The sequence below is a fragment of the Canis lupus genome, chromosome 24, assembly GCF_011100685.1.
Source record: "Canis lupus familiaris isolate Mischka breed German Shepherd chromosome 24, alternate assembly UU_Cfam_GSD_1.0, whole genome shotgun sequence".
In the NCBI taxonomy this organism is placed as follows: domain Eukaryota; kingdom Metazoa; phylum Chordata; class Mammalia; order Carnivora; family Canidae; genus Canis; species Canis lupus.
Window position 1 is genome coordinate 24,861,942 of NC_049245.1, and position 20,737 is coordinate 24,882,678.

General features: G+C 35.8%; 1 protein-coding gene across 6 annotated transcripts in view; it reads right to left on the reverse strand.

Annotated features, from left to right (window-relative positions):
* UQCC1 (ubiquinol-cytochrome c reductase complex assembly factor 1) overlaps positions 1-20,737 on the reverse strand; it is a 96,624-nt gene that overhangs the window by 63,637 nt on the left and 12,250 nt on the right. For 5 of the 6 annotated variants that reach the window (XM_038572108.1, XM_038572106.1, XM_038572104.1 and 2 more), the window contains exons 2-5: positions 19,055-19,159; positions 9,741-9,836; positions 7,585-7,692; positions 184-256 (exon numbers count right to left, since the gene is read on the reverse strand). In XM_038572108.1, coding sequence (XP_038428036.1) covers positions 184-256; positions 7,585-7,692; positions 9,741-9,836; positions 19,055-19,159 — 382 coding nt within the window. The remainder of the gene's footprint in view (positions 1-183; positions 257-7,584; positions 7,693-9,740; positions 9,837-19,054; positions 19,160-20,737) is intronic. The other variant, XM_038572105.1, reaches the window with a different exon arrangement.

Consider the following 20,737-nt stretch of genomic DNA (forward strand, 5'->3'; position numbering starts at 1 on the left):
ATAAAAATGAAAAATAGATTCTTTTTTTTTAAGATTTTATTTTTAAGTAATCTCTACACCCAACATGGGGCTCAACTTACAACCCCAAGATCGAGTCACATGCTCTATCTACTGAGCCAGCCAGGCACCCCTTGAAAAGTAGCTTCATTTTCCTTTTCAGAACCATCGAAAACAGTAACTTACTTAGAAAGAATTCCTCGAAGTCAGTTTTCTCCACACAGCTAGTATACATGCGCAGAGCCGCAATCTTAATCTTCTAGACAAAAAAACAAAAACAAACTCAAGATATGACCAAGTGGATGTTCTAGTGCTATCAGATGTAGGTCACAACATCTTATATTTGTTCAACTAAGAGGATGAGGGGATCCCTGGGTGGCGCAGTGGTTTGGCGCCTGCCTTTGGCCCAGGGCGCGATCCTGGAGACCTGGGATCGAATCCCACATCGGGCTCCTGGTGCATGGAGCCTGCTTCTCCCTCTGCCTATGTCTCTGCCTCTCTCTCTCACTGTGTGCCTATCATAAATAAATAAAATAAAATAAATTAAAAAAAAAAAAAACTAAGAGGATGAGCCCAAACCTGTCTCTAGGCAAATTTAATAGCTAAACCAACATAGATTATTTCTTTCTTAAAGCTAACCATTCACAGACTTTACACAAATTTCACATTTTAAGATTCAGCATCAAAATGTCAAAAAGATTTTTCTAATATTTCAATGAAAATCTCTCCTTTAATTCAAACTTTATCACATTTGAGCCTATAAGCCACTATTCAGCATCATTCACATTAACTCTTTATAATCTGAAACCCCTTTATATTAAAAAGTACCCATTCTTCTGACCAAAATCAAACAAACCAAAAAAAAACCTCAATCCTTCAATGTTACCTGAGAAGCACTACTATCCATTGTCCTTTTTATACCTTGGGGAAAGAGTCATTTTTTTCTATATTTTCCCCAGTTTTATAGTTTGCTGATTAAGAGTTTACAAATAAGAGTTTTTAATGAATGCAAAATATAGTAAAAGGATCAGCTTTTTACTATTCCTCAAAGCACTAAGAATTCTTAGGAACGTGATTTGAGTAATGGTTTTAATTTTTTCACTGTGTACTTAAGATTTGTATATTTTACTATGTATACTTTGCATTCCTAAAAATAAGTCTAAAAGTGAAAAATAAATTCTTTTAAGAGTTAAATTGTAGGTCTGAAGACCAACTTAGTGCTAAAGTAAGGAAGCATTTCTAAAGACTTTCAAAATATTTCCTTAAGGATACAATTAAATAAATAAGCCCATCCACAAAAGGCTTATAGCAGCTTATTTTTTTCGTAAAATGATAGAAAATTACAAACTCAAATATGCAGACTAAAAAACACGTACAAACTGAGAATATGATACCAACTGAAGAAAAAACAATCTAGAATTTTAGTAAAGCTATATTATTAAGGTTCAAAGTCACCAAAAATATACTATATCCAATACAATATAATGCTCATTTCTCAATACATTCTACAGTCAAAACAACAGTGTCTTTAGGCAGAAGTACCCAGAATAAATTAAAGGGTTATGTCTCTAGTTGTAATTAAGATTTTTTCTTTGCTAATTGGAGGTCTGTTATGTTTTCAAGGCTTTTAAAGTAAAGCTCATATAGGGGAAAATAAACACATAACAACTGAAAAATAAATATATCTACATGGGAATAAATCAGCATTAGAAGCCAATTTAAACAAAACCCACAGTAAGACACTAAAAAAGAAGAGCAAATTAAACCTAGAAGCAGGCAGAGATATAATAAAAAACAGAAATCAATAAAATTGGAAACAGAAAATCAAAGAAGCCAAGGCTGGTTCCTTAGTAATACCAGTAAAATTAATAAAACGCTAATAGAACTGATCAAGGAAGAAAAGAAAAAAAAGAGAAGATAAAAATTAGTGTTATCAGGGCAAGTAGATGGCTCTGTCAGTTAAGCATCTCCACATCCGGCTCCCCACTCAGTAGGGAGTCTGCTTCTCCCTTTGATCCTCCCCCTTCTTCTGCTCTCTCTTTCTCATTCTCAGTCTCAAATAAGTAAATAAAATCTTTAAAAAAAGAATTAGCAGCATCAAGAACCAGAGAGGGTATCACAATATATCCAAAAGATACTCACAGAATAATAAAGGGATGATTATGAACACCTTTAGGACAACAAATTCAATTACTAGAGCAAATAGACAAATTCCTTGAGAAAAACACAAACTACCAAAACTTCCTAGAATAAATAACATGAATAGTCCTATACTATTAAAGAAATGGGGTTTCTTTAATGTGGTAAAAACAAAAAACAAAAAACAAAAAAAAAACCTCTCTCCAAAGAAAACACACTCAATGGCATCACCAAACATCAATGTTTCTTTTTTTTTTTTTTTAAAGATTTTATTTATTTATCCATGAGAGACAGAGAAAGAGAGAGAGGGGGCAGAGACACAGGCAGAGGGAGAAGCAGGCTCCATACAGGGAGCCGATGTGGGACTCCATCCCGGAACTCCAAGATCACGCCCCCTGGGCCGAAGGTAGGTGCTAAACCACTAAACCACCCAGGGATCCCCTCAATGTTTCTATCAAACATCTAAAGAAATGATACTACATCTACATAAACTCTTCCAAAAAACAAGAGGGAAGAACACTTCCTAGTTCTTTCTATAAGGCAAATATTACTGATATCAAAACCAAAGTCATCAGAAGAGATTAAAATTATAGAACCATAGTTTCATGAATATAGATGTAAAAATCCTTAACATTAACAAATATTAACATCAAATCCAGCAATATTTTAAAAAGACAATAAATCACAACCAACTGGGATTTATCCCTAGAAAGCAAAGCTGATTGGACATTTAAAAATAAATCAATGTAATTCACCATATTAGCAGGCTAAAAAAGAAGCCTTTTAACTTTGTTAACATCTGCAGCTCTAGAAAGCATTTGACACAGAAGTCATTTTGGGAAGTACTGGTCTGCATCATCATCAAACTAATGATATCCTAATATCATTATCCCAATGCTTTGGCTTTGACAGGCCTATTTCTATCCTCAAGACAGGGAGTTTAGGACATCTGTTAACTCTTCACTTCAGTCAAAAATAATTTATTGAGTACCTAACTCCGTGCCTGAAATGGATTTGGATGTTAGGAATAGAGCAGTAAATAAAAAGTCAAAAACTATTCTGTTTTCATGAAGCTTACAGCCTATTTCAGCTATAGACACATTGATACTTTTTTTTTTTTTTGCCAATAAACATGAGAAGACACTCAACATTACTAGTAACCAGAGGAATGCAAATTAAATAAAAAATGCCATTTCGCATCATCTAATTGGTAAATATTAAACAGTTTGACAGTATCAAGTGTTGGAAATGATACTGAACCTTTAAACTCTGATGGACATATAAACTGATAAAACTGATGAATAATTTACTACGCTTAACAATATTCATAGACTAGAACCCAGTAATTCCATCTCTCTCTCTCAAGAAATTCCTGTACAACCTAAAAGGTTCTGTCATTATGAAAAAGCTAAAACTACTGTCTTTGTTACAGGAATAGTTAAACTGTACTTTAATTATATGATATGAAGCTATTCAGCAGTTGAAATGAAAAAAATCAGATCACCACTCAAAAACATAATGTTGACTAATAAAAACAGGTTGAAAAGTGAAATATTATATAGTTTTTATGAACACAATATATAATGGTATATATATTGTTTATGGATAAAAAGATGAGTGGTAGAAGAACAAAAATTTACAAGGGAATAACAACCAACTTTCAAATAGTAATTATCTTGGTGGAGGAAGAAAGAGAAGAAAGGAGAAATGGGCTGGATTTTTTCTGTAAAAGTTTATCCTGGAAAATACAAAACTAAAGCAAATATGGCAAAAATTAATTATCTGTCAAATATGGGTACTGGTATATAAATGTCAACACATTTACAATTTTATCTTATTTTTTAAAATATTTTATTTATTTAGTTGAGAGAGAAAAAAAAAGAGAGAGAGAGAGAGATCACTAGCAGGGGGAAAAGTAGGGGGAGAAGCAGACTCTGCTGAGCAGGACTTGATCCTAAGACCCCAGGATCATGACCTGAGCCACAGGCAGATCCTTAACCACTGAGCCACCCAAGTGCCCCCACATTTACACTTTTAAGTAAAATTCCTAATGGCCTATTTTTTAAATTTTTTTTCTAACTCTGCAGTTTCCTTCAGATTCTAATAGAGTCCTCTAGGTTCATTCTGCCTGAGAAAGACAGATTTGCCACCAAGACCCAAATCTTCTCTTGAAAAGGTTTTTCCCACCACATGTTTATGAAGAAAGCCTTCATTACAAATAATAAAGACCTCACTAGACTGGCTAGTGTATTTATACAGTGCTCAAAATGTGGCAATCAGAAGCATTTTATAGTTCCTCACTTTTCCTGCAGTGAAGCCAAGCCTTTATACTTGGGTGAGCCATTTTCCTGGACAAATGTCTAAAGCAAGTCCCCTAAGACCATCACAGAGGGACTGGAAATAACAACTTGGGGAAAGAACTTCTTCCAAGATTCATGCATTAATATAAGTTAAAGAGGTGGGTGAACTAAATTCCACCCAGTCAATACAAATTATTCTGGTTCTCAGATGACTTCATGTTTATTTCATTCTAACTCTGGAAGACTTCATCAGTGTCCCTGATGAAAACACAAGCACCTAAGACAGCTTTAAGAAATGAAAATCAGCTCTCCCACTGACATTTGCATCTTGTGCCATCTTACAAGATGAAAAATGAATGTAGTAAAAGGTTTGCACTAACAGCTGTGTGAGAGTTGGAGGGGCTTTGAAGTCATTTGAACCTTCTATTCCATACTGGAATTCCTTCTACAGCATTTTTGGTTCTCAACCATCTGGGCCACTGTTCAAACGAGTCCAATGACCTTGTGAGGTTACCTATCCCCCTGAAGGACAATTCTTGTTAGATTTTTGTTTTATTGAATGTAAATCTGCTTCATGTAACATTCATGAAATATCCACTGCCCAGTGGAATACCTTAGATTAAGTTTCTTTTCTTTTTTCTTTTTTTTTACAAATACCTGAGAAGAACCATCACCTCTTTTATCCAGGGTAAGCATCCCTATTTCATTCAACCACTCTTCACTCAATATGATTCCTGAAGCCTTCACAAGGCTCACTGCCCACTTCTGAATGCATTCTAGTTTGTAAGTGTCCTTCAGAACAGAAATAATTTTTTGGCTTTATGCTAATCTGGAAACTGCCTATTCTATGACATGTGACTGAACCGGGCAAATGTTGTCCTTGTCTTACCTGATGTTGCTACAAAAGATAACGAAAAAGAATGGTTATTTCAGGACAAACAGGTAAGGAAAAGCTACACTTAAATTCCTAAATAAGAATCTAGAAGAAAAATGAAACTACATATGAAAATGTTACAGGAAAAAATGGAGGAGAGATGGTTGATAATGCTGATGTCAAGCAGATTTTACTTCCTAATGAAAGACATGTGAAAATACAAAACTCAAAGGATCTTTCCAGTGCAATCCAATACAAGTGTCTAGTCACAGATATCTAAGTCATCATTTGCTGAAAAGGGCTTATAATCTTTCAAAATGCAAAGTTATACTTATGTTTTCCACTCAAATCATACTAGAACATCATATTTTGATGTTTTGATGTCACAAATTTTAAAATAAAGGTTACAGAAGGTAGATACTGCCATACCACAAAGCCCTTTAAAATGCAAATATTAAGCACTTAGTTGAGGTCACAAGGAACCAAGAAAAATCAAAAGGCTAACTTAAACTACAACAGTGAAGAAATTTTCCTGATGATTTAGTAATCCTCCAAATGGTAGCCAACTTTCCCTCTGGAATCATAAAAAAAACAGACTAGACAAAAGCAATGGTAGCAACCAAGTGGAACTCAACCATCAAGAAATGAATAAAACAGTAAATTTTTCCTTTTTTTTCCCTTTCTGCTCTCATTTCCCTTTTCTTTTAATTAATTTCTAATTTTCAAACAAAACACATATTTTAAGTTGTTGAGTCCAAATGCCACAATCACAAACATTTTTTAATAAGGGAAAATATTCTTGTTAAAAACATTACCAGACATACCAATGATTATCATTTGCCTAAAGATTAAGATGTAAAAAAAAATAACTTCAGTGAATATAACTAATATTTCACTGATGATTAAAAAGGCACTTCGTAATCTTAGGGTCTCAAGAACATCATTATTACCTATATATGTGTTATCTTTTATACTTTTCAAAGTCTCTTAAAAATAAATGCTTGTGGAATCCCCATTTGCTTTTCAGAATTTATGTCAAAAGAGATTAGAGAGAGAAGCCTATACTTGCTGCAGTGAGAATTCAGAAAGAAAACTAGATACTCGGGATCCCTGGGTGGCGCAGCGGTTTGGCGCCTGCCTTTGGCTCAGGGCGCGATCCTGGAGACCCGGGATCGAATCCCACGTCGGGCTCCCAGTGCATGGAGCCTGCTTCTCCCTCTGCCTGTGTCTCTGCCTCTCTCTCTCTCTCTGTGACTATCATAAATAAATAAAAATTAAATAAAAATTTTTAAAAAAAAGAAAACTAGATACTGCAAGAAGAAACTACATGTAAAGTCTATATTAAAACTGAAATTCTAATTTGAATCCATCCTGTTAAAATTGTATAACTGGCATTATTTGATCATTTGGGGCAAAGCTATGATGTTTTCTAGAAAAGTCCTCCCTACTGCTTTGTGTTGATTTGCTTTGATTAACATATAACTTATGACTGATTAGGCTCATTCAACATTCTAGCAACCTTGAAAAGCATTAAAAGGCACTTCTGCAAAAAAAAAAAAAAAAAAAAAAAAAAAAAAGGCACTTCTGCTATAAAGGTAGAGAGAAATGGTAGCACCAGGAAATAACTGAGCTAATATTTTATTACTTTAATTGGTTAGAGGCATTGTTATAAAAACCCAGGGGCAATACATACCTGATGCAGAGAAGATAGTCATTCATTTATAGCAACTACTATAAAGCAAATAATGTGGTAGACCAAGACTTGACTAGGAATGACACAGCTAGCAAATATCCCTCCATAATAAGAATTACAATAAACTGCAGAATTGATTAATTTAAAAAATGCTTATTAGTAAAATTTTAATAAAAGTCACTACAATGACCTAGTAAAAAAATCACTTATGAATATGGATTCATCAGTGAGTAATATTTCCATTAAGAATGCTACCCATCTACTTCCTTGGAACTCATTTGTATGGAATATCATGTAGCAAGAGCCTGGAAAGTCCAGTCTTATTGGCTTACTTGTACTGAGACACTTTTAAGGAATCAGGTTAAGGGAACAGAGAGAGTACTCCAGACCCACAAATACATAGATCTGACTTGGGAGTTGGGGATGGGGAGGGCGCGGCAGGAAGCGGACACAATACATTTCAAAGTTCTGAAAATGTATGAATTTCACAAAAGCAAAGCAGAAGCTTTAAAAAATCTTCTATGAGGAGCAGAAGGCACAAAGCCCAAAATGAAAATGAGAAAAATTTTAAAAGACTTTACCCATTTACTGTATTTCAAAGGTCCTGTAAATCCCATGGCTTCTATTATCTTCGTGAAGGCACCAACCTTCTCCTCAACAGGCTGTGGGGAATCCTTGGTAGTAGAAAGCTATTTAATCAAAAAGAAGGGGACAAAATTAGTTGCAAAATCAGTTTTTTTAAAGAGTTATTTATTTATTTTATAGAAGGGGGGCAGAGGGAGAGAAAATTTTTTTTTTTTTTTTTTTTTTAGAGAGAGAGCATATACACACACACAAGCAGGGGGAGAGGCAGAGAGAGAGGGAGAAGCAGACTTCCCTCTAAGCCAGGACCCCACACCGGGGCTTGATCCCAGCACCTTGGGATCATGATCTAAACCAAAGGCAGAGGCTTTACCAACTGAGCTACTCAGGTGCCCAAGGAGAGAAAGTCTTAACCAGACCTCTTACTGAGTGCAGAACCTAACGTAGGGCTCAATCTCACAACCCTTGGATCACAACCTGAGCCAAAACCAAGAGTCAGGCACTTGACCAACTACACCATTCGGGCATCCTGAAAAATAATTTTTAAAAAAAGAATGCTTTTGGGCAGCCCCAGTGGCGCAGCGGTTTAGCACCGCCTACAGCCTGGGGCGTGATCCTGGAGACCCGGGATCGAGTCCCACATCGGGCTCCCTGCATGGAGCCTGCTTCTCCCTCTGCCTGTGTCTCTGCCTCTCTCTCTCTGGGTCTCTCATGAATAAATAAAATCTTAAAAAAAAAAAAAAGAGTTGGGATGCTTAACTGAGTGAGCCCCTCAGGTATCACTATAATCTGATTTAAAAAAAAAAAAAAAAGAATGCTTTTGTTTCTTATTAGGTCTAAGGGCATTTTTTATTGCTTAGATTTTTTTTTTTTATACCTAGAATTTCTAATTCTCATTTTTCTGGGCATCTTATCACTCAGTGCAAATACATCTGGAACTCCACATAATAGGTGTCCTTCAAATTTCAGACCCATCTTATTAACCATATGCCTATGAACCCATATCTAGGAAATAACAGATTTGGGCTATCAGAATAAAAGTGTTATGGGGAAAAAAAGGTGCTATGGAAAAGAGTACTTTTAAAAGTAAATCTTGACCCTCATTTCCCAAAGAATTCTGAGAAAAGGAAAGCTCTATGGTTTTGACATAACAGGAAAAGGAAAGAAAACTATTGTCTGAAAGCAGTCAAAAGTTATTCAAAATCATAATCAACTCAGGGCTCTGCAAGCCCTGAATAAATGTTCCTAAACTCATATTTTTTAGGGTACCTCAGTGGCTCAGTTGGTAAAGTATCTACCTCTGGCTCAGGTCATGATCAAAGGGTCCTAGGATCAAGCCCTGCATCAGGTTCCCTGTTCAGTGGGGAGTCTGCTTCTCCCTCTCTCCTTGCCCTTACCCCCTGATCATGCTTGCTCTCTCTCTCTTTCTGTCAAATAAATAAAATCTTTTTAAAAATAAATAAATAGGGATCCCTGGGTGGCACAGCGGTTTGGCGCCTGCCTTTGGCCCAGGGCGCAATCCTGGAGACCCGGGATCGAATCCCACGTCAGGCTCCCGGTGCATGGAGCCTGCTTCTCCCTCTGCCTGTGTCTCTGCCTCTCTCTCTCTGTGTGTGTGACTATCATAAATAAATGAAAAAAAAAATTAAAAAAAAAATAAATAAATAAACTCATTTTTTAGTATAACACATTTTATTAATGACTATTGAAAATATGAGTCCTGTTTGCAAATAGACTCCAAGAAAAACCTATCCTAATGCTAGGCCTCTCCAAATGAAGGCAGGCTATATAATCAATAAGAAATTCTCCAGAAGTTAAATATTACTTTAAACATATAATATGTCTTAACATATAAAAATCTTCACATTACTTTTAACATATAAAACCCATAACAATTTTTTTCTCTAAAGTGTTTTCCAAGCAAGACAGTACAAGAAGAGATATAGGACATAGGATCAGAAGCTGTAGATTCAAATATTCGTTGGTCTGTCACTTATCCTTGTGACCTTGGGCAAGTCACTTCATTTCCATTAGCCTCACCTTGTGCATTCAATAAAATTCCTTGCCTCATCCAGCTAACAATTTTGCTGAGATTCAAATAAGAACACCTGTGTGAAAGCAGTCTATAAATGTAGAAAGCACGAATAATTCTCACCTTATTTGTGGTGTGATACTTCCTACTCCACTGTACACCTACTCCAGGAATCTGTTCTGATCTACCACATCCTAAGAACTGGCTCATCGGGGACCACTAGGGGATTAAACAAAAAACAAATGTAAGCAACAGAGAGCATTCATTAGACAGTTAATCTGAGTAGAGCTGTTTCAAATAAGAACTATAGAATCTTCCCAATCTTGATTGATTAACCTAGTTCCTGGTGATCTGATCACCAAAAGAATCCAAGATGGGCACCTATGCAGGGACTCAATAAATATCTCTTGGATACCTGAATAAATCAAAGGATTTGGTCCTGGACACCTGGAACTAAATAAATCTGAGTCAACTCTAGGAACTACAATTGCAATAAAGACCTACCTAAATATTAGTAGCAGTGTGGTTGGTATATGTGGGGAAAAGACTAAATAGTCAGTTTTTAAGTTTAAAGCCTACTTTTGCCACATACAATCTGGGTGGCCACTTACTGAAGTGAGCAACTTACTGAACCTCATATGTAGGGAGGGTTAAAGAAGATAATACATGTAAAGTACCTTTCACGAAATAATGAATAGAAGCTCCCATCATCACTCACATCATTGTTTGGTGTTTTTTTAAAGATTTGTATTTATTTATTCATGAGAGATACAGAGAGAGAGGCAGAGACATAGGCAGAGGGAGAAGCAGACTCCCTACAAGGAGCCCAATGCGGGACTCGATTCCAGGACCCCAGGATCACACCCTGAGCAGAAGGCAGACGCATAACCAGTGAGCCACCCAGGTGTCCCCACTCATATCATTGTTGTTCAGATAAGAATTGCCTTCCTTGTATGTTCACATTGCACTTTAATGCACTTTGGCAATAAAATAGCCATTATTTACAATTATCATGTGCCAGGTTATATATGCCAAGTGCCTTACATATATTACCTTATTTAATCCTCACCATAACAGTATTAGGTTGGTATTAAAATCAAGACCGGGACGCCCAGGTGGCTCAGCGGTCAGTTTGTTAGGTTCATAGAATTATCGATGAATTTAGGAATAGTTTCCAAATTCTCAGTAATGTTATATTACCTTTACCCAAAAAAGGGGTGAGGGAACAGAAGGAGGGTTATCCCTTCAATTCTAGTTTATTCCAAGAAGGGACACATAAAATGAAAATGACTTTTTTCTTTAATCCTAATGAGGGAAAAATAGAATTTCTAATTAACAATTATTATTTACTTCTCTTTCCAAGTTAAGAGTATAAAAATTAGTTAGGATTCTCCTGGTCAGTCCCAAGGGAACTTACGCTTTAATTTAGGTATTAAACAAAGACTAAACACAGAACATACATCAAATACATCAATGTAATGGTTCATCTTTGTAAAATACAAAGTATTTAAATAGGTTCAAAGAACAACGGACAACCATTTCAACTTGCTGAGCTTTGGGGCAAATTCTCTTTTACTAGATTACATGATCCTTCTCTTCTCCCATAGCTCCAGGAGTAACCAATGGATTCCTATGTGACTGTCTCACCAACTGCTGTATTTTTGTCCTACCATTAGTTTCATGAGTTAATATTTAACACTATTTGAACCACTAGAGTACGTAGGTATCTAGTACCAAAAACAATAACTAGTTTCCCCATCCCTGTACATATCTATAAATATATATTTTTATTCTTTTGTAAATGTTCTTGCCCCCAAAATAGATTCCCTTGACCTTTAAAGACATCAATTTTTCTTTCATTTAAACTGAAAAGATGGGATCCCTGGGTGGCTCAGGGGTTTAGCGCCTGCCTTCGGCCCACGGCGTGATCCTGGAGTTCCAGGATCAAGTCCCACATCGGGCTCTCTGCATGGAGCCTGCTTCTCCCTCTGCCTGTATCTCTGCCTCTCTCTCTCTCTCTCATGAATAAATAAAATCTTAAAAAAAAAAAAAAACTGAAAAGATCCCAATAAACAACTTTTTGTATAAGAAAAAAAATTACCCTGAGATACTCAAATTTCACCTTTTCAAAAAGACCTTCTCTGGTCATTTTATCTAAAATAGTTTCTTATCATCCCATTCTTCTTTATGATAGCAGTAGCCTGTTCATTTCATTCATAATACTCATTATAACGTACAATTATATATTTATATATTTTATATTTTATATATATTATAAATTTATATATTTATGAAACTTGCTTATTTCCTATCACCACTACCATAAAGATCTACAAGGATAAAAATTAGGCATATTACCAAAATCAAATACAGTGTGTTAGATATGGGAAATACTCAAATATTTGTTGAATGAACCAACCCAACCACTCACTCATATGGTTATTCCCTACATTTCCTTCTTGTCTTTATCTACATGCATGCCATGAATACATACATCATTCATCCCACCTTTATTAAATGCCCATAATATACCAGTCTTTGTGTCAGGTTTTAGGATACAAACAATCCCTATCTTCAAGGAGCTCATAGTCTTGTGGAGAACAGAAAGAAGACTCAACACATGAAATGGAACCAAATATCATATTTTAAAAAGGTTAAAGGGGCACCTGGGTAACTCAGATCACCCATTCATGATCATACTCTCTCTCTCAAATAACTAAATAAATCTTAAAAAGATAAAAATTAAAAATAAAAAATGAAATAGTTAAAGATCATGTACCCCCTTACGCACACATACACGGAAGTGTTAGCAAAGATGCAGAGCAACCAGAACTCTCATACACTGCTAGTGGGAGTGTAAATGGTACAATCACTTTGGAAAAATATTTGGTAGTATCTATATAAGCTGAATGTATGCACATTCTATAAGACTCAGCAATTCTACTTCTAAGTACATACACCAATAGAAATGTGTACACATGTTCAAAAAACATCTACAAGAAATGTTCATAGCAGTACTATTAATAACAGCTCAAAGGGATCCCTGGGTGGCGCAGCGGTTTGGCGCCTGCCTTTGGCCCAGGGCGCAATCCTGGAGACCCGGGGTCGAATCCCACATCAGGCTCGAGGCATGGAGCCTGCTTCTCCCTCTGCCTATGTCTCTGCCTCTCTCTCTCTCTCTGGGTGACTATCATAAATAAATAAAAATTTAAAAAAATAAATAAATAACAGCTCAAATTAGAAATAATCCAAATACCAATCAATAGATAAATGGGTAAGTGAAACATGGTATATTTATATACTAAAATGCTACACAATAACAAGATTGAATAAACTATTACAACACAGAACAATAATGATGAAGTAGAGACATATAGTACATACATAGAGTATGCACTGTATGTTTATTTTTTCATACTGTATGTTTAAAAGACAAAACTATTTTATGATATTCAAAGTGAAGACTGTGGCTAATCTGGGCTATAGGTAGTGACTGGGGGCTCTGGGTAGTGACTAAGGGGCTCATGGAGTTTTTTAGGTTCTATTTCTTGATCTGGGTGCTAGATAGTTCACTTGTAATGATTCATTGAGCTGTACACCTGATTTATACCTTTATCTGTATTTTTATTATACTTCAATAAAACATACAAAAATGCTTAAAAGGTGTGTAGTAAACAGTGTAAACCACAGAAGTTTGGAGGGAGAAAAGAATTACCAAGAGTTATCCAAAAAAACTTACAAAGAAGCCTTACGAAGTGGGCAGGATAGAGAAGGTGAATGAGAAGTCAAAGTGGATGAAGCACAGTAGAGTGGAAGAGAAAGCACTGAGGCAGAAGCCTCAACTCTGCCTATCACAAATTTGTTTTGGAAACCAAATAAAACAACATATGTGAAAAAGATAAACAAATTACAATGCATAACATAAATGCAAAGACCTATTCCAGACAACTCCAATGATGAACTCTTTTGCAGGCAAGCTCCTCATTAAAATGAAATAAGATATGACATTTATTTATTTATTTATTTATTTATGCTCTCAGGAGATTCTGAAAGAGACCTTCCAGAAAGAAAGAAAGAAAGAAAGAAAGAAAGAAAGAAAGAAAGAAAGAAAGAAAGAAAGAAAGAAAGAAAGAAGAAAGAAAGAAAGAAAGAAAGAAAGAAAGAAAGAAAGAAAGAAAGAAAGAGAGGGAGGGAGGGGTGGGTGGGATGGGGAAGGGAAGAGAAAGGAAAAAAAAAAACAAGGAAAGAAAGGAAGGAAGGACTCCAGCAATTCTGAAATACCATGGTGTATGTAACTGGTCTTTTTAGCAAAACTATAAGCTCTATCAAGGCATAGTTTATCTTATACTTCCTTTATTTTCTGTCCCATTACTCAATATCATTCTGGGCACAGAGTCGGCCCTCAATAAAACTTAGGTAGATTTTTTTTTTCCAATGGTGTGTGTGTGTGTGTGTGTGTGTGTTTTAAATAGAAGGACAATCTAGAGAAGGTCCAGAAAAGAACCACAGGAATGACCAAAGAGATGAATAAAAGGTCTTAGTGGAAAGGCTAAAATGAATTGAGGCTGTTTAGCTTGGAGAAAAAGCAAATGAAGAACTAAGGAGTAACTCAGAATCACACTTGAGCTGGAAGAAATCTCAGAGATCTAAATTCAACCTTTTCATTTCGCAACTTAAGGTAGTTTTAGGACAATTTTTTTTTTTAAGTTTCAATTTATACAGTGAGGATAAAATTTACCTAAGTAGCATGAACATACATATAGCAACAAAAATAGCAATTACAATTTATTGAAGATCTCCTATATGCTTAATATTTTACTCATATTATCTCATAACAACTTTGCAAAGTTGATACTATCTTCTCTCATTTTAGAAATGAGGACACTAAGACCCAAAGTAGTATAGTTCATTAAGGGATTAACCATATATTCAGAGCTATCTTCTTTCCCCTACATCAAACTGCTTTCTAAAACCTAAGTAGAGGGTAGCCCTGGTGGCTCAGCGGTTTGGCGCCGCCTGCAGCCTGGGGTGTGATCCTGGAGACCCAGGATCGAGTCCCATGTCGGGCTCCCTGCATGGAGCCTGCTTCTCTCTCTGCCTGTATCTCTGCCTCAGTTTCTCTCTCTCTACACACTGAGCACAAAGATCTTGATTTCTAAACATTCCAAATACCACTCTCCAGTTAAAGGAACCAGGACTCCTTAGAGAAATTGCTGAATCTAGGGCTAAAGCAAAGAAAATACAACATGAACCTGAAGTATCTTGTGATGTTACAAAATAAAGAATGTCCAAAAATGATGAAAGCACATAGAAAGGAACTTGAAGGAGTTCCTAAAAGCCAAATCTGGTTAAAGATTCCTAACTCTGGGAAACGAACTAGGGGTGGTGGGAGGGGAGGAGGGGGGGGGGTGGGGGTGACTGGGTGACAGGCACGGAGGGGGGCACTTGACGGATGAGCACTGGGTGTTATTCCATATGTTGGTAAATTGAACACCAATAAAAAATAAGTTTATTATAAAAAAAGCCAAAACTGGGACAATTTGATCAACAAAATTAATAATAAGCATGATGAATTACAACTCACAGAAATATCCATGAGCTCATACTGATATAAATAATTAAATAAATATATAGAGAAGTAACAGCTCTTCCTTACAGTAGAATTCTAAGCAATAAATATAGTCATGATGGAAATAGAAAATCATCATTATATAAACACCACAGAAATGATTGCAGTCAAGAACCATCAATAGAATTACCACATAATGCAGTAATCTCACTTCTGGGTATACATCGAAAAGAATTCAAAGCAGGACCTTGAAGAGGTATTTGCATACTACATCACTCCAGCATTATTAACAATAGCCAAGATGTGGAAGCAATCCAAATGTCCATGAAAGTAGATAAAGCAAATGTGACATATATACATAACGGAATATTATACAGCCTTAAAAATGTGAAATCCTGGGATCCCTGGGTGGCGCAGAGGTTCAGCGCCTGCCTTTGGCCCAGGGCGCGATCCTGGAGACCCGGGATCGAATCCCACATCGGGCTCCCAATGCATGGAGCCTGCTTCTCCCTCTGCCTATGTCTCTGCCTCTCTCTCTCTCTCTCTGTGTGTGACTATCATAAAAAAAAAAAAAAAGAAAGATTAAAAAAAAATGTGAAATCCTATCACATGCTGCAACATGGATGAACCTTAAGGACAGTATGCTAAGCAACATAAAGGACAAATACTTTATGATTCTACTCATATGTAGTATCTAAAATAGTCTAAATTATAGAAACAAAGTAGAAATGTGGTTGCTAGGGGTGCGGTGGGTGAATTGGTATTAAATAGGTATAGAATTTCAGTTTAGCAAGATGAAAAAGTTCTAGAGATCTATCATACAACAATGTGAATATACTTTACACTATCAAACTATATACTTAAAAATGGTTAAGATGGTAAACTTAATGTTATGTGGGTTTTTTTAACCACAACTTTTAAAACAATTAATTAATTAATATTCTAAAAAAAGAACCACTGATGGATGTTAAAAGCAGTGAGCAAAAGTATGATGAGAATAAGGATATCTGCATAGTCTCTAAGTATCTTCTCACAAGGTACTTATTAATTACAAAGGGGAAAATTGTAACATTATAGTAGGGAAACCTGACAGACACCAACTTAATAATCAAGTGATCAAAGTTAACGTCACCAGTAACAAGACATATTGGCATCATATATCCCCTATAATTATGCACTGAGAAGGGAACATCACTTTTGCCAAAAGTGTATAACCTAATTATAAGAAAATATTAGACAAACTCAAATTGAAGAACACAAAAAAAGGACATAAGTGGGAAAAATTCTGGTAAAATTGTACTAAGTTACATAGATTAGTTAATAGTATTATATCAATGTTAATTTCCTGGTTTCAATAATCGCACTGTGGTTATAGAAGATACTAACATTAGAGAAAGCTAGATGAAGGTTATATGGGAACCATTTTTACAACTTTTCTGTAAGTGTAAATTATTTCAAAATTTTTAAAAATGTTTTTAAAGCAGACTCATCAAAGTATGACAGAACTTCAAAAGGTTATTTAGGAAAGACAGAGGTGAGAATACAATGTCCCTAGCTTTTTGAAAATGGTAACAGGGTTATAGCATTGGACATTACCTTTGAGATCATCTGATACTATCATTCAACCAATGAAGAATTCTTGTTATGCCCTTAACAGTCTTCCAACCATTGCCTGAATATTTCTAGTAACAGAAAATTTACTATGTCAAAATGCACAAGACAAAATCAGACAGGGAGACAAACCATAAGAGACTCTTAATCATAGGAAACAAACTGAAAGTCGCTGGAAGGGAAGGGTGTCAGGAGGACAGGGTAACTGAGTGATGAGCACTAAGGAAGGCATGTGATATAATGAACACTAAGTATTATATAAGACTAATGAATCACTGAGCTCTACATCTGAAACCAATACTACATTATATGTTAATTAACTGAATTCAAATAATTTTTTAAAAATACTGCCCACACATTCCATGACCCCACAATTCTAATTACCACAAAGTTCTCCATTCTGAGCTAAATCTGCCTTCTTGTCAGACATGTACTTGAGGAAAACCAGAGTTTTCCAACAAGGGGTCTTCAAAGTGGGAAGATGTGCCAATGAGGCACCATATGACAAAATGTCCAGATTATTTACATTGGCTAAAATTACATCTTGTCAGCATGAGATAAACCATCCTAAGTTATTTACATGAATGCTTTGCTATAATGTTGTCCCAAAACCTAATACAGTATCTGGTACATATTAGGTACTTAAGAAATGTTTATTGATTGAAAGAATGAGGTACAAGTCTGAGATTCACATGAAGAGTTACCCCTCCACCACCTATGCACACAGAAAAACAAATGACTTAGAATTCTATGATAAATCCCATTAAAATTTTCCAATAGACAAAAATTAACAGAACATATTCCAACTCTGAAAAGAAATAGCTATATGACTACACAAAGTAGAATGCCTCCTCTGTACAGACATATTCTTTATTTATTCAACATATATTTAGCGCCTACTCTGTGCCAGGGTTAATGAGAAGCCCAGGAAGTACAAGCACAAACAAAACATGTCCTCAGAAGGGCAAGGCTTACACATGTTAAAGAGAATTACACTATTTTAAATAGTTTTAGTATATTATATTTATGTGAATAAATTATATAGCATAATTTACATTAAAATATTTTAATTGCATCAAATATGAAAAAGAAGTTAATGACTACAGAAGGAATTCATATAAATTGGTAAGAAAAATAAATTTGCACAGATAAATGGAGAAATGATACAAGCATATGATTTTTTCAAACTAGAATATAATTGATAAACATAGAAAAATATTTAATCCTGACAAATAAAGAAATACAAAGCAAAACAAGGTAACATTTTCTAACCAATTAGTTTAAATTCTTTTTAAAACACCAAATTCAGAGGAGGTAATAATGAAATACTAGTTATATATACACTGCTGGTGGCACTATAAATTAAAACAACCTTATGGAGAGAGAAATTGCTCATATTCATTGACCCGGGTATATCTTCCTAAGAATTTATCTTTAATAAATAATTTAAAATTTTAAAAACTATATATCAAGAAAATAGTAACTATTTAAAGCTTATAGTGGCAAAGAAATGGAAATAATTTTAATATCAAACAAAGCTTAAGTAAAGAGAATAACACGTAGCCATTAAAAAAATTATTTATATAATCTATCTAACATGAATAATGTCTGCTTTAATAAGTGAAAAGGCACCAGAAAATAAAATTCTGTGGATATTTGTTAAGGTATCTAAGGAAAAAATTAGTACACATACACACACACATAAGGACTGGAAAAAAACCAGCAGATGTTTTCACGTTTGAGGTCATGGATGATTTTTATTTCCTTTATTACTAAATTATTTGTATAATTAACAAAAATCAGGAGAAAAAACTCTCAAGGAGGGTCCAAGGTAATGAATCATGTGGTCAATGGTAAACTAGGACTTCAAATAATTGTTCCTTGGATTTTGTGTTCATAAAAAGAAGAAAAAAAAAAAGGAAGAAACATTTCTTACCCCAAATAAAAGTGGCACAATGTGGCTACAAAAAGAAAACTGAAGTTAACTCTGAGATGAATATCTGGAAACATTCCCAACAGTAAAAATCATCAGACTGTAGCATGGTATCCTAGGCTAAGTTCCACTGCTGGGGTATTTAGAAGCAACGCCCTAGACACCATACTGTAGGAATCAGTCCTGAGTTGGCACCACAGAGACCCAGAAGTGGTCTCATGAGGTTTTTCCATCACACAATTTGTTTGGCTAATCTATAAATATATGACATTTGCAAATAAACACTAAGGTTTTCATACCAAGCAAAGGAACAACAAACCTTACCTGGAAAGTACCAGACAGAGCCCTGCCCCACTTTCCCTGTGTAGAAGACACAGGTACCAATCGGCTACATACTGGAAACCACTGGGAAATGTTAATCCGGTTCCTCTAGAGAAAGAAAAAAAGTGTCTGTCAAGAATTTATAGCCAATTCCATGTATAGAAGTTTAGAAATCCTGCCAGAACAGGGTACATGAAAGGAGAACTTCCAAAATAGAACCAGGACCAACCCTCCCCATGCTCTTCTAAGGATAAGATGTATCCCTGCCTATTCCTGATCTATGAACTCTAGTAATGGCTGATTCAAGCAGGGGGACATGGGCTCCCTCTCAGGAGAGTAACAAAATAAGCAGACTTCAGGCATTTTACAATTAGATTATCATTTAAATAAGAGTTTGCAAGGCCTTTTCAAAAACACTGACCTGTCTGATCCTCACAGAATCCCTTTCTAATAAGCAGTATGGGATCACTATCATCCTCAAAAGGATGAAAAACAAGGGCTGAAACTTATAGGGTGGGAAAACACAGTAGGGCAATTTAATTTCCAAAACAGGGCAGCCCCGGTGGCGCAGCGGTTTAGCGCCGCCTGCAGCCCAGGGCGTGATCCTGGAGATCCTGAATCGAGTCCCATGTCAGGCTCTCTGCATGGAGCCTGCTTCTCCCTCTGCCTGTGTCTCTGCCTCTCTCTCTCTCTCTCTCTCTCTCTCTCTCTGTGTGTGTGTCTCTATGAATAAATAAATAAAATCTTTAAAAAAAAAATAATTTCCAAAACAAAAGAGGGAGATTAAATGGCTGTTAGAGTTATGAATGAAGTTCAGTTTTCCCCTCTGGTATTAACTGAACTCAGAAAGGTCTTGGCCAAAGTAAAAGACTAGGCTGGGGAAAGGAAGAGCTCTATTTTGCTAAATGAGAAGCCTACTTTATTTTACAAACCTTATTGAAATACATTCCATTGTATAATGGCATTCATGTACATAGTACTGGAGATCTCTATTCTAGGAACCAGCTCTGAGGGAGCCAAGGGTTTCTTTCACTTGACCTGTAGATCCTAAAGGGCCACAATGAGGACTGGATACACAAATAGTTTAAAAACACCTTGTCAGGGGTACCTGGGTGGCTCAGTAGGTTAAGCATTGGACTCTTGATTTCAGCTCGGGTCATGATCTCAGGTTGTGAGATCAAGCCCCACTTCAGGCTCTGTGCTGAGCACGGAACCTGCCTAAGATTTTCTCCCTCTGCCTCTGCCCCCCACCCATTCCCCACCCTCTACTCTCACTCATGTTCACACACGTGCACACATTCTCTCTTAAAAAAAATAAATAACAGCACATAGGGATGCCTGGGTTGCTCAGTGGTTGAGCCTCTGCCTTCAGCTCAGGACATGATCCCGGAGTTCCAGGATCAATTCCCTCATTGGGCTCCCTGCATGGAGCCTACTTCCCCCCTGCCTGTGTCCCTGCCTCTCTCTGTGTCTCTTATGAATAAATAAATAAAAATCTAAAAAACAAACAAACAAACAAAAACATAAACTACTGTACTAGGAGTCAAAAGATCTGAATTCTAGTTTAAACTCAGCTATTTAAATATGATCTTTACAAATAATTTAACCTCTACAATGCACAGGTTCCTCATATAAATTATTAGTAATACTTATGAGCACTTGCTTTGTGCTGAGAACTTTTCTAGG